Here is a 15,700-nt window from a genome sequence, read left to right as displayed (position 1 = left end):
ACTTTGCTTGCACCATCACGAGCCATGACAACCTACAAAACAATCAACTTGAATATGAGAATTAATCAAGAATTATGCCTAAGGTTAAAGTGAACATCTAAGATGATCCCACACTTAGAACCGAAGGCTCTATGCAATATGCCCACAAATATTGTATAGCAAGTGCACAAGGGTTGCACAACAAAGGTAATGGGTACTCAAGACTTCCCCATGCCACACAAACAAATTCCATATGTCATACCCTAACAAAGAAAGTAGTCGACTATAACAATGTGATTTAGTAGCAGTTCAAGCAAGAAAAGCATGACCCCCAATTACGACAAGTAATACAATACACTATCCTAACCTAACAATATTATACAACATACATGATACATACAAAAGGTCGCGGGTAGGGTGATTATGGCATGGCATTCATTGTTACACGCTTTGGGCGATGTCAACCCACCCCAAGAATCCCCATACTTAGCCAAAAATATCATACAAAATGCTAGGTTACTCAGACTTCACCGGTGCACAAATTATTCATTCAAATAATTTTTCAAATATGTGGTGGGCATCAAGTGTGTTCATCTTAATTCAATAATGGTGTAGTATGTTTACCCTCCCAAATTTGAATGAAGTAGAGGGACTTGTAGTTTACTACTTTGTGTAACATATTCACAACCAATTTCACGAACCCAATTTTATTTCTACACAACCAACTAGTCACCACATAACTCAAGTGCAAAAGAACTAATGGGAATTTTAGGGATTGGGGTTCGGATGTGGGAGGGGGTATTTGGGGATTGCAAACTAATAGAAAACATAAGAAAAAGAAAGAAAAAAATATACTTATGCATGGGGGGGTGAAACAAGAGAGAGAGAATTGAGAAATTGAGGGGGGGAGAGAGAAAACAAAAACGGGGAGAGAGAGCAACAGACGGGTGAAAAACAAAAAGGGGAGTTGGGTTATTGTGTTTTAATTTGAATCGGGGTGGAAATGAGTAAAGGGACATGGGTTAAAAGGTGATTTAAAATGGTTATTCAGGTCAGGGTCAACGGGTTACTTAAAAAATAAAACAAAAAATAAATTAATAAAAAAGTAAAAACTTACCTAGGTGCCAGGCTAGCACGACGCGCTACCTGTGCGCAGGGGTGGCAAATTGCGTCTGGTTTCAACGCGCTAGGTAGTGCGACGCGCTGGCCTGGACGCTGGTTCATGCATTTATTTTAATCCCCGTTCCCCCCGAACATTTTATATATCTATTACACTTTCCACAACACTCCTGCCTACGATATCTATGACTACAAAGAAAAAAAACATTACTATACTCTAACTAAAAAGAGAAAAACCCAATATACGAAAGCAATAAAAATTGGGTTGCCTCACAATAAACGCCTGATTTAATATCGTGGCATGACACAGGGCCTCGCTCACTCATCGGTGAGTATCACTTTGCCCTTCTGACGATCAATGAAACCTCCCCAATAGTGCTTGACCCTTTGCCCGTTCACCAAATATTATCGTTCTCCATTTAAAGCGTGCAACTCTATTGCACCATATGGGGTGACTTTCACCACCACAAACGGACCTGACCACATCGATTTTAACTTTCCAAGAAATAGCTTGAGCTTGGAATTGAATGATAGTACCTTTTGGCCTGATCAAAATGATGGAAAATGATGGGGTATGATACGCCTGTCATGGTACCTTTTCATAAGTGTGCATCGTGAACTCATCTTACTCATTCAAATGTAATAGCCTCTTTTCGCCCGCAGCTTCCAATTCCATATTCAACATCTTGACTGACCAATACGCCTTATATTCAATTTCAACCGGCAAGTGACATGTTTTCCCATACACAAGCTTGTACGAAAATGCTCCAATTGGAGTTTTCCATGCAGTTTTATATGCCCACAAGGCATCATCTAACTTTGAAGCCCAATCCTTCCTGTTCATAATCACTTTTTTCTCTATTATTTATTTTATTTCTATGTTTGACACTTCAGCTTGTCCACTTGTTTGTGGATGGTATACAGTGATGATTCTCTAGCAGGCCCAATATTTGGCTAGAAGTTTATTCAACAACCGATTAAAAAAATGTGTTCCTCCATCACTAATCAAAGCACGTGGAGTCCTAAACCTCGATAATATGTTATTCTTCACAAAAGTGGCCACCACATTGGCATCATTGGTCAGCAATGCAATAGCCACCACCCATTTGGATACGTAGTCCACCACTAGCAAGATGTACTTGTTTCCTCTTGATAATGGGAATGGTCCCATGAAGTCTATGTCCCACACATCAAAAATCTCCACCTCCAGGATATTATTCAAAGGCATTTCATGCCTTCTCGTGATTATTCCTATTCTCTGGCATTGGTCACACTTCTTAAAAAATACATGGGCATCCTTAAATACTATTCGCCAATAAAACCTGACTGCAACACCTTTGCAGCCATCCTATCACCTCCATGATGACCCCCATAAGGCGAGGCATGGAAATCATACAACACCTGTTCCACCTCCTTTTCAGGAATGCATCTCCTCATCAACTGGTCGGCGCACTACATGTACAAGAATGGCTCATCTCACTAATAAAAGTTTACATCATGCAAGAACTTCTTCCTAGCCTCAGATTGGATTTCAGGAGGCAGAACTCTACATATAAGATAGTTCACATAATCCGCGTACCACAGGGAAGGATCATGGGTGATGAAAAAAAGTTGCTCATCATGGAATGTTTTCTTAATTTGTCCACCCTCCTCCACGTGCTCATGATTTTTGCAGTCGGGATAGGTGGTCAGCCACTTAGGTTTCTCAAATGCCCACACAACTGCCAACAGCTCTTTCTCAGTGGTGGTGGAATTCATCTGTACATCATTCAAGAGTCTTACTTGCATAGTATATGGAGTAAAACATCTTGTCCTTCTTCTGGCCTAGCACTTCCCTAATAGCATTGTCACTTGCATCATACATACGCTCAAATGGCAAGGACCAATTGGGTGCCACAATAACTCGTGTAGCCACCAACTTCTACTTAAGCTCCTCAAATGCCTTCAAACAGGCTTCATCAAATTTGAATGTCATATCCTTTTCGAGCAACCTGCACAAAGGAGTAGTAATCTTAGAAAAATCTTTAATAAAACATCTATAAAAACCTGTGTGTCCCAAAAAACTTCGGACACCCTTCACAGAAATAGGTGGAGGTAGTTTCGCAACTGCCTCCACCTTTACCTTATCAACTTCAATGCTACTCCTTGAGACTCTATAACCCAGAACGATGCCCTCTTGCACCATGAAGTGACATTTGTTTCCAATTCAGTACCAAATTCGTTTCTTTACATCGTGCCAATCCTTTGGCCAAATTCTTCAAACAATCATCAAAAGATGACCCAAAGACTAAAAAATCATCCATGTGGACTTCTACAAATATTTTTACCATATCGGTGAAATGGCCATCATGCACCTCTGAAAAGTTTTCGGTGCATTAAAAAGACCGAATGGCATTCGTTTAAAGGAAAAAGTACCATAAGGGCATGCGAAGGTTGTTTTCTCTTGATCTTTTAGGGCTATGACAATCTAATTGTACCTTGAATACCCATCAAGGAAGCAGTAGTAGTCATGCCCAGCCAACCTATCCAGCATTTGGTCAATGAATGAAAGTAGAAAGTGATCCTTGCGGGTTGCTTTGTTGAGCCTTTTATAATCAATGCAGACTCTCCAACCCCTCACGATGGGATTCGAAATTAGATCATTTTTTTCATTCTCTAACACAATCCCTTTTTAGGAACACATTGCACTGGGCTTAACCAATTACTCTTAGAAATGGGGAATATGATACTTGCATCAAGCCACTTAATTACTTCCTTCTTCATGACCTCCTTCATAATGGAATTTAATCTTCTATATTGCTCAACACTTGGGCGGTTTCCTTCTTCCAAAAAAATTTTATGCATGCATAATGATGGACTGATTCCCTTAATATAAGCAATTGTCCACCCAATAGCTTTTTTGTGCTCACGAAGCACCTTTAGAAGCTTCATCTTGAAAATTGGTCAAGCTGGGTGAAATAATCACTAGCAATGTTTTAGCATGCCCCAAGTAGGCATAACGCAAATGTGTCGGTAGAGGCTTGAGCTCCAGTTTCGGAGCTTCTTCAACAGACGGTTTAGGAGGAGCCAATGTCACTTGTCGATCTAACTCCTCAAATCATCCAAGCCCATGAACATTCTTGCAAGTCATGTTAAGGGCTTTCTCAATTTCTTTCCACCAACTCGTCTTCAATTTACTCTTCATCCCCCAATAAAGCTCGTTCAAAGGAGTCTGTGGGGCTCATATACGGCATCATTAAGGTCACATCATTTTTCACCACAGAAATCATGGACAGCTCTTCATAGTAGACTGGAAATTTGAGAGCTTTGTAAATATTGAAGACCTCCATTCAATCACCCACTCGCATTGTCATTGTTTTGTTAACAAACATCAATAATAGCTCGGTCGTGGCTAGGAATAGACGCCCCAAAATAAATGGGACTTCCTAATCAGGCTCGTAGTCCAAGATAATTAAATCAACGGGGAATATGAAATAACCCACTTGTACTAACACATCTTCAATCACCCCTTCTAGACTAGCAAGGGAGCCATCCGCTAATTGCAAGATCACAGTAGTCGGTCGCGGCTCACTTAGCCCCAACTGCCTAAAGACAGATAGCGACATCAAATTGATGGTCGCTCCAAGATCACACAAGGCTCGCTTGACTGTGTGCTTATCAATCAAAATCTGGATAGTGAAACTAGATGGATCATTCAAATTCTGAGGTAGCTTGCTTTGAATTCTTGAACTACATTCTTCTGTGAGTGCCATGGTATCGTACTCAGCTAACCTTATCTTATTTGCCACTATGTCTTTGATATATTTTGCATATTTGGGCACTTCCTGCAAGATGTCTACCAACGGAATATTCATTTGCACCTTCTTCAAAATATCGAGGAACTTCTTATATGATATATTATCCTTCAATTCCTGCAATATTTGCATAACGCAGGTTGTGGCTTGGCAACTATGGATTGTGGTTTGCTTTGCCGCAGCCTTCTCAACTGGCTTCTCTGACTCTTCTGCAGTTCCTGATTCAACTGTTGTGTTAGCCTGTTTTTCATTAAAGGTTACTTGCTTTCTTTTCTTCGATGGGACTTCTTCTAATTCTCTCTCATTCTGCAGGGATACACCATTAATATGAGCCTTAGGAATAGCCTTAGGTAGTGCTCCCGCTGGTCTGGTGTTCTGGACACTGGCAAGTTGCCCCATCTGTCGCTTTAAATTTTGAATCGCAGTAGCCTGATTCTAATTTTTAGCCATAATCTTCTTGAGCATCTCCTCAATGTTACCCATCGAATTTGCAGACGGCTCTTCTTGTGGTGGGCGAAACTGTTGTTGAGTAGCTTGTGGCCTCCAATTTGGATTTTAGGTGTTCCCATATTAATTTTCCTGGCCCCGATTTACTTTACCCACAAAACATACAAACTCTGAATTTGCTGGGCATAGATCACAAAATGCATAAACCTGTTACACTGGCTCAACTTGCTGTCTGTTGAGTACCATAGACATCTTATTGAACTGGTTGACCAATGTGGCAACCTGCGCTGATAGTGCAGAAACAACATCTAACTCAAGGACCCCTTCAATTTTGTGAACTGTGTGTCTGCCCGTCTCTCCTTGCCAGTCAAGATTACTTTTGGAGAATTTATTCAACAGTGTATAAATCTCATCAAAGCTCTTCTCCAATACTTTACCACATGCTGCAACATCTACCATGATCTTAGTCTCTGGGTGTAAACCATCGATGTAGGTATGCACCAACACTTTATTAGTTTGGTTGTGATAAGGATAATCCCGAAGTAGCCCCTTGAACCTCTCCCAAGTTGAGTACAAAAACTCGCCCTCCTTCTATTTGAAGGAGACTATCTCACTTTTGATCTTTGCATTCTTGCCCGAAGGAAAGAAATGTGCCAAAGAATTTCGAGCCATATCATTCCATGATGTAATAGAGTTAACCGATTCCGCATTCAACCACCTCTTCGCTTCGCCCAATAGAGAGAAAGGGAATAGTGTGAGTCTCATATAATCCGAGGTGACTCCATTAGTGATATAAGTATCACTGATCTCGAAGAAGTTTAGAATGTGTTGCTGTGGATCCTCATGTGGTAGAGTCATGAATTGCCCCTTTACATGTAACAGCTGGATCATGCTCTATTTCAGTTCAAAGCTCCCAATGATTCTGGGATTCATGATGTTGGAGGTGACATTACCAATTCTAGGCATCGCCACCTCTTGAACCGCCATATGTTGCTCGTCTGCCATCTCAAAGTTCCTGAGAGCAGAGTAACCAATAAGAAATGTTAGACTTGACGAAATAAACAACAAAAGATAAAACTAGTAAAGTAGTCAATATCCAAGTCCCCGACAATGGCGCCAAAAACTTGTTGCTCCCAAATGCACACATAAGTATACGTGGTCAACAAGTAATATATTGATAAGTAGAGTATCGAACCCACAAAGTCTTGTGTTAACTACCTACTAATTTCACTCAAATTGTTATTCAGTCGAGAAGATCGAAGTTGAATGGTGTGATTATAACAAAGCAGAGAATGTAACAATTAACTAATTTAGCAAGCAAGAAATGGTTGTTGAGAATTCAGTAGAGATAAGCATTCCAGGGTTATGATTGATTCACCAATCCCATTGTGTTCTAATTAACTTTTATTTTCATGCAATTCGCTTATGTTGCTAATTAATCGAGTAAGTGTTCTCGTAATATTCTCCCGAATTACTACTCGCCTATTCAAATTAGATTAATACTGATATTCCTATGGAATTAATCTATCAAGAATACATTAAGATTACGATATTAAATTAAGCATGGTGATTAAGTATATTTTTATCCTAGCCACAAATCCACCCCCACTTTAGAGTTAAGATCATGCCCTCTTCGATTCTTCTCAAATCTAAATATAGCTTTCCTAATCATAATTCAAATAGTTGATAGAACTTGACCGTTGGCCAGACAATCAAGTAATTAAACATAAAATTGAAGAAACAACCATATAATAGCTAAATATAATCAAGAAGAAGCTAACGTCGAACAACAATATTCATTGTTAAATCACAACCCCAGAACAAATGGGTCTTAGCCGCTCATGATAATGTTAAACAATTTCACAAGTGTTTGAATTGTTGATAATACTAAGAAAGATGAAGAAAAACTGAGAATCCTCGCTCCCAAGTGTGTTGTGCTTGTGTTTTCCTCTCAAAACGACGTCTCTCCCTCCAAAATAAGTTTAGACTTATTTTTATGCGAGTTGGGGGTGTGCAGGGCCGAAAAACCTTATCCCGGGCGAAGTGGATAATGTCCTCGCCGCCCAGCATCCAGGGCAATGCGACGCGCTGGCCCTACGTTGGGCCGTTACCCCAAAATTTTTCACGTCTGGTTTTAGCGCCCCAGGCAGCGTGACATGCTGGCATGGGCGCTAGCCTGGGTGATTTTTATTCTTTTGTTCTCTGTTTGCTTCAAGTCATGCACTTTTATTCCATATTGCTCTCGGGTGACTCCTATACATAAAAATACCACACATTAGCATAAAATATTACATTACACAAATAAAATCCACGAAATACGAGTAAAATATGAAGCAACATGCATATAAATACGCATACTTCAAGCCAAATATCAGATATGATCAGTTCCCCAGGTACAGTCAATCCTATAGTTGTAAAAGTTGTCTCAATGTACCGACTGGTAGCAGTGCTAGAGGCCAAATAAAAAGGTGTATTGTCTCTATTCATTCTCACATGCTCTCTCATATATATAGAACATGATACAAGGTTTGACCTAACACTTGACAATCTGAAAAACCTATCATCTCAAGTGCCAGCCGCCACTGTTTTCTTCAGGTGCACTCAAGAACAAAGCTGCTACAAACTAAGGACCAGATCCCAACACTGAAGATGTCTTGAGTCCTTAAGTTCGTTGAATCTTTATCTTTTGTTCTTTACTTGTAAACCTAGATGGCTTTCTAGAAGTATTTTGTAGGACATTATTCAACCATTGTTGTTTTGGTTATTTGGCTTGTGTTAGTCAAAGAGTGTTTCTTTGTAATAGAGTTGTTACAAAGAGCTTACAATAGAGTTATTGTAAGGGGTGAGGAATTAAGAGTTTAATTCCTAGATTGCAATAGGTTGTAATTTGAAAGTTGCTCAGTTTAATGGAGTTCAAATCCTACTGGAGAATGTCGTGATTTTTAATCCCTTGAGCAGGAAGCTTTCCACGTAAATATCACTTGTTCTGTACTTACAGCTTATTTACTGTGGGAACTGATAGAGAACCTGGTTCTCTATACTGTATGGTGAACTTTGAGTTTCTATCATAAGCCAAATTAAGTATTCGCTCCATCCTCTTAAAAATATTGATGGCAGAGTTTGGATGTATGATCGAAACTGCTACATTACCATTTCTAATTTTCTTTATTTGATAAGAAACATATTCATGTCAACATAAATATTCAAATTAAAATGACATCATGGATTATCCGTTAGCACAAGTTAATTAGTTTTTCTCATATGGCTACCCACAACATAATTAATAACTTTCCACTAACCACTACTCTAACTAAAATATTACAATTATAACTTATCCAAGAAATAGGAGGCAAAATATCACATTTAATGTTAATGAGATTACTAATTTTTTCATCTATATAAATGGGAGCTACTCACACTATTAGCTTTCTTACATGCTGATATGTCCACGTATTGAACCTAGCAACGTGCGACAATCCCCTAATTCAAAATGGATAAGAAGATAAATTGTGGATATCCTCAGATCCTTTTTTAGGCAATACCCAAACAAACACACCGGGCACGCATATAAGCAAGGGATGTGGACTCGTCTATTGTTTTTTCCAAATGAATACTTATTAAACAAAATACGAATTTATTATCAAAAAAGAAGAGTTGGTGCAATGATATTTCGTTCTCGCCGACTTAAAATATTGAATCCGCATTGTAAAAAGAAAAAATAGAAAAAGAAAAGAGAGGAACGAAGGAACAAAATGGGAAGTGGAGTCGTTTTGGAACTTTGGATATGCAAAGTTTGGCCCCCAAAAGGTGGGAGCCACGGAGGCATATTAGCATATATGTTCACAGGTCAAGTGGCATGCCATTTTCCACTTGAAAGGGACTCCAATTTTGGGAATATCAATCTTCAATTTATTCCTTTCAACCATTGATGTGTTTTCGGTTTTTTTTTTATTTCCCTCCTTTTGATTCCCTTTTGATCCTCCTTTGTTGGAGCTATTGGTCCGAATTTCACTAGCCAACTAATATCATAGTTGTAGCAAAGTAAGTTCGTTAGAAGATTTTAGCTCTTCGGGATTATGTCCTTAGAACTTAAATCAATCTTTAATTTGACTATCATCAAAATGCTGAAGTTACTCTTTTATTAAGAAAATATATTTACCTTTCTCTTTCAATTGCTAAGCTATTCAAAATTACGCTTCAATAAGTCACGGCTAGTGCCAATTTTATTATTTTAGTTCTAACCCTTTTCTAGATTATTAATATTTTTTATTATTATTATTACTTGTATACGGTCAAAATCGGTTTCGACCTTCGTACGATTGGTCAAGATGGGAACTTAATAGACCGAAGAGCGTCTTCATAATATCAAGATGAGGTCTGAAGCCAGGTTACCGAGCTTCGAGTTTCAGGAACCGATCAAATACCGAGCACGAAGTCATTACCAAGCTCGAGTCCAAATCGAACTCTGATGCGAAGCGGCGTTATCGAGCTTAAGAGCCAAAGACCGATCAATACCGAGCCCGAATCAATACCGGGCCCCCAATCAATATCTAGTTCGAATTAATATCGAGCTCTGATTTTGGAGACCGATCAATATCAAGTCCGATCAAGATCGGGCTCATAGACAAGAGTCGTTATAGCCGCACTAAGGGAGAGAATCTCGGCGGAAAATAGGGAAACGTTGATTTATCATGGGTTTCCCACTATGTATTTTTAATTATATCTAAAGTAGGATCCCTCCACTATAAAAGGGATGGCTATACTTCTGTAAGGGAAAACATTAAGACACACATACATTCTTATATTCAGATATCACTATTGACAGAGACACAGAGTAGACATTATCTTCTTGTAAGCTTTTTACATTAATTCACCTTGCTAGTTCATAAAATGGCTTTCTAGTTCAATATTGGTTCATATTTCATTCTTTAGCAGTCAATATTCGATATATTTTCACTTACTTTTCTGATTTGTGCTAAGTTATACTACGTACCCTTAGAACTACATATAAATTCAACTTTATCCGTTTTTCGGATAAACATTTTGGCACCTACTGTGGGGCTAAGGATAACAGTGGTTGTTTGGTACGAATCTCTACAAAACACACCATTTTACACTTGCTCTTGAAAGTATCTTTGATTTCAGGTTGAAAACGATAAATTCTCAATTAATGGCCCTACCTATCGACAACGAAGCTGGCTTTCAAGATCAGAACAACAACTTAACCCCTGGGGGTTGAAGGCCACTCGTCGATCCTGTTGGAGCTCGGGTCGAAGAGCCAACAGACGTCAATTCACATGGGGCCATCGAGGCGAACCAATGTTCCGACCCTGAAAATAACATTCATGGTAAAACTCGGTCTGCAACTCGAAATACCCAAAACACTGAGGAAAACGGAATCAGCTTGCGTATGATCTTCGAGATGTTGCAAGCTCAACAAGTAGCAATAGCCCAGTTGCAGAGCCAAACCCAGGCACCGACCAGACTTGAGCCCAGTCCACCCCAAGAAGTCAGCCACAAAACGGGGCCAGCTATAGTAATGTCAAATGAGCAAGAATCGGGGACTAATCCCGAAATTGTTAAGATGTTCGAAGAACTGACAAAACGAATAGAGTCAGGAGAAAGGAGGATCGAGGCAAACGACAAAAATGTGGAAACATATAACTCCAGGGTTGATCAGATCCTGGGGGCACCGCCGATGTTGAAGGGCTTAGATTCCAAAAAGCTCATACAAAAGCCTTCCCTCCCCTCCCCCCCCCCCCCGAGTGCGGCTCCTAAACCAATCTCAAAGAAGTTTCGCATGCCCGAGATTCCTAAATATAACAGAACGACCAACCCTAACGAGCATGTCACCTCTTATACATTTGCCATCAAAGGGAACGATCTAGAGGACGATGAGATCGAATCTGTATTGTTGAAAAAATTCGGTGAAACCCTGTCAAAGAGAGCAATGATATGGTATCATAATTTACCATCTAACTCTATCGATTCTTTTGCTATGCTTGCAGATTCTTTCATAAAAGCACATGACGGGGCCATAAAGGTCAAAACCAGGAAGTCGGACCTATTCAAGGTAAGACAAAAGGATAATGAGATGCTAAGAGAATTCGTATCTCGTTTCCAAATGGAACGAATGGATATACCACCAGTCACAGATGATTGGGTCATTCAAGCTTTCACTCAAGGTCTAAATGAGCGAAGCTCGATGGCTTCACGGCGGCTGAAGCATAACTTGATCGAGTACCCAGCTATTACTTGGACCTATGTGCACAATCCGTATCAATCCAAAATAGGAGTCGAAGATGACCAGTTGGGTTCTGGGTCCGATACTAAAAGGGATATCGACCGAGAACCAAGGGCGAACAAGGATCGATATCGGCCATATAACAGAAATCGTAGGGGTAGCGAACCTACACGTAACCCCGTACAAGGTAAAAAGAGAAATGATCGAGGCCAAGGGTCTCGAGGGTTGATGAACAGGAATGGGTTCGATAGGCATGCCGGACTAAGGGAAGCACCTCGGTTATCGGAGTACAACTTCAGCATCGATGCATCTGCTATCGTGTCAGCTATCGGACGCATCAAAATACTAAATGGCCTCGACCTATGCAGACCGATCCTGCCCAGAGGAATCCCAATCAAATGTGCAAATATCATGACACTCATGGCCACAGAACGAAAGATTGCAGACAATTAAGAGAGGGGGTAGCCCGGTTATTCAATAAAGGGCATCTTCGAGAATTTTTAAGTGACAGGGCCAAAAATCATTTCAAAGACAGGGATTTCAATAGACAGAACGAACAAGAAGACCCACAACATATCATCCACATGATCATCGGTGGGATCGATACCCCTCAGGGGTCGGTGCTTAAACGCACTAAGATATCGGTTATAAGAGAAAAACGATCTCAAACTCAAGATTGCGCACCCATAGGAACCATGTCCTTTAATGATGAAGATGCAGAAGGAGTCACGCAACCTCACAACGACGCATTGATAATATCTGTACTTATGAATAAAATTAAATTCAAACGTGTGTTAATTGATCCAGGTAGCTCGGCCAACATTATTAAATCGAAGGTCGTAGAGCAGCTCGGCCTGTAGAACCAGGTCATACCCGCAACCTTGGTTCTAAACGAATTTAATATGGCATGTGAAACTACCAAAGGCGAGATAATTCTACCAATAAACATGGCCGGAACCATCCAAGAAATGAAGTTTCACGTAATTGAAGGCCACATGAGGTACAACTCCCTTTTTGGAAGGCCGTGGATCCACAATATGAGAGTTGTGCCTTCGACCCTCCACCAGGTTCTGAAATTCCCAACATCGGAGGGAGTCAAAACCGTTTAATGAGAACAACCGACCACAAGAGAAATGTTTGTCGTTGAAGAAGCAACTTTGATATCTTCACTATCATCAACAAAGGGATCGGGTTCGAAGGAAAAACGGAATACAAAATAGCAATCACAAACGTTAGCTCTGACCCAATTAGAGAATCGGAAGACTGACGAAGATGATGAACATGGGATCCTTCGATCCTTCGTGGTCCCCGATGATACTAACGCTACTCAATCTACGATCGAAGAACTGGAGCAACTCATACTAATCGAATATCGGCCTGAACGAAAGATATACCTGGGCACGGGGTTAGATCCCGAGCTCGGGAAAAAGCTTATTTAATTTCTTATAGCTAACATAGACTGTTTTGCTTGGTCCCATCTTGACATGACAGGGATCCCACCGGGAATCACCACTCATAAGCTAAGCTTGGACCCAAGGTTTCACCCGGTAAAACAAAAAAAAAGGCCCTAGTTTGAGGTCAAACATGCCTTAATCAAAGACGAGGTAACCAAACTTCTCAAAATAGGGTCCATTCGGGAAGTAAAGTACCCTGAATGGCTAGCAAATGTGGTGGTAGTCCCTAAAAAGGGGAACAAGCTTAGAATGTGTATAGATTATAAAGACCTGAACAAAGCATGCCGTGAGGATTCTTTTTCTTTGCCTAATATCGATCGTATGATCGATGCCACGCCCGGCCACGAGACTCTTAGCTTTCTCAATGCCTACTCCGGGTATAACCAAATATAAATGAACCCAGAGGATCAGGAAAAGACCTCGTTTATCACTAAGTACAGAACTTATTGTTATAACGTAATGCCATTCGGCCTAAAAAAATGCTGGTGCAACCTATCAACGCCTGTAAAAAGAATGTTCAAAAAACAAATAGGAAAAATAATGAAGGTTTATATTGATGACATGTTAGTTAAATAACTGCGAGCAGAGGACCATTTAAAGCATTTGCAGGAAACTTTCGCATACTAAGGGAGTACAATATGAAGCTCAACCCCGAAAAATGTGCTTTCGGGGTTGGCTCGGGCAAGTTTCTCGGCTTCATGGTATCCAATCGAGGAATCGAGATTAACCCTGATAAAATCAAAGTAATCGAGGACATCACAGTGGTAGATAATATAAAGGCCATGCAAAGGCTAACGGAGCGGATAGCCACCCTAGGACGATTCATTTTGAGATCCTCGGATAGGAGCCACCGATTTTTCTCTCTACTTAAAAAGAAAAGCAATTTTGCATTGACTCCGGAATGTCTGCAGGCTTTGGAAGAGCTAAAACGGTATTTATTGAGCCCTTCATTGCTTCATACCCCGAAGGCAGACGAACATATCTACTTGTATCTAGCTGTTTTGGAGATAGCGGTAAGTGGAGTCCTAGTTCGAGAAGAACAAGGTACGCAATTCCATATTTATTATATCAGTCGAACTTTAGGTAAGGCCGAAATTAGATATCCACACTTAGAAAAATTAGCGCTTGCTTTAATAAGTGCCTCTAGGAAACTAAAACCATATTTCCAGTGCCATCCGATACATGTTGTGACAACTTATCCTCTACGAAATATTTTACACAAGCCTGAGCTTTCAGGTCGATTGGCCAAATGGGCCATAGAGATCGGCGGGTACGACATCGAGTATCGACCTCAAACCACTATCAAATCTCAGATCTTAGCGGACTTCGTGGCTGACTTCACGCCGGCCTTGGTACCCGAAATTGAAAAGGAATTACTGATAAAATCGGATACCTCTTCGGGAATCTGGACCCTCTTTACGGACGGAGCCTCGAACGCAAAGGGGTCCGAACTGGGCATCGTACTAAAATCTCCCACAGGTAATGTAATTACACAGTCTATTAAAACTACAAAATTGACTAATAATGAGGCCGAATATGAGGTCGTGATTGCAGGTCTCAAACTAGCTAAAAGCTTGGGAACCGAGGTCGTGGAGGCCAAATATGATTCCTTCATTGTGGTAAATCAAGTCAACGGGACTTTCGAAGTCCGAGAAGATCGAATGCAGAGATACTTGTATAAATTACAAGTGACTCTACATCAGTTTAAGGAATGGACTTTGCAATATGTGCTTCGAGAACAGTACAGTGAGGCTGACGCCCTTGCAAACTTAGATTCTTCGGTCGAGGATAACGAACTCAACTCCGGGACTGTCGTACAACTCATGAAATCGGTAACCGAAGAAGGTCATGCCAAGATAAACTCCATGAGTCTATCCTGGGATTGGAGAAACAAATATATAGAATACTTCAAGAATGGGAAACTTTCATCGGATCCAAAGGAATCGAGAGCTCTATGCATAAAAGCTGCACGGTTCACCTTATCCAATGATGGAACGTTGTTCAAAAGGATGTTCGATGGCCTACTGGCAATATGTTTGGCACTGGGAGATACCGACTACATCCTACGTGAGATTCACGAGGGCACTTGTGGGAATCATTCAGGTGCCAATTCATTAGTCCAAAAAATAATCAGAGCAGGATATTATTGGATCGATATGGACAAAGATGCCAGGGAGTTCGTTCGAAAATATGACAAATGCCAAAGACATGCGCCCATGATTCATCGACCCGAGGAACCTCTCTATTCGGTCCTATCTCATTAGCCTTTCATGAAATGGGGAATGGACATCGTCGGCCCCCTCCCATCGGCCCCAGGTAAGGCTCAGTTTATTTTATTTATGACTGACTATTTTTCTAAATGGGTTGAAGAACAGGCTTTCAAGAAAGTCAGAGAAAAGGAGGTGATAAACTTCATTTGGGACCACATCATATATCGGTTCGGGATGCCATCCGAGATTGTATGTGATGATGGAAAACAATTCATCGGAAGCAAAGAGATAAAATTTCTTGAAGACCACAAAATCAAAAGGATCGTATCGACACTATATCATCCCCAAGCTGAATCGATCAACAAAACCATCATCCAAAATCTTAAGAAAAGATTAACCAACACCAAAGGAAAATGGAGAGAAATACTACCCGAAGTCCTATGGGCATACCGC

The 15,700-nt window shown here is 40.5% G+C and overlaps 1 protein-coding gene across 1 annotated transcript; it reads right to left on the bottom strand.

Annotated features, from left to right (window-relative positions):
* Positions 1 to 4,523: 4,523 nt before the first annotated feature.
* Positions 4,524 to 5,291, bottom strand: LOC104100806 (uncharacterized). Its single transcript, XM_009608134.1, has one exon. The coding sequence runs from the start codon at positions 5,289 to 5,291 to the stop codon at positions 4,524 to 4,526; it is 768 nt and encodes a 255-aa protein (XP_009606429.1).
* Positions 5,292 to 15,700: the final 10,409 nt, after the last annotated feature.

Source organism: Nicotiana tomentosiformis, chromosome 10, assembly GCF_000390325.3.
Source record: "Nicotiana tomentosiformis chromosome 10, ASM39032v3, whole genome shotgun sequence".
In the NCBI taxonomy this organism is placed as follows: Eukaryota; Viridiplantae; Streptophyta; class Magnoliopsida; order Solanales; family Solanaceae; genus Nicotiana; species Nicotiana tomentosiformis.
The sequence above is the reverse complement of the archived record's forward strand: the minus strand, read 5'-3'. Positions and strand labels throughout refer to the sequence as shown.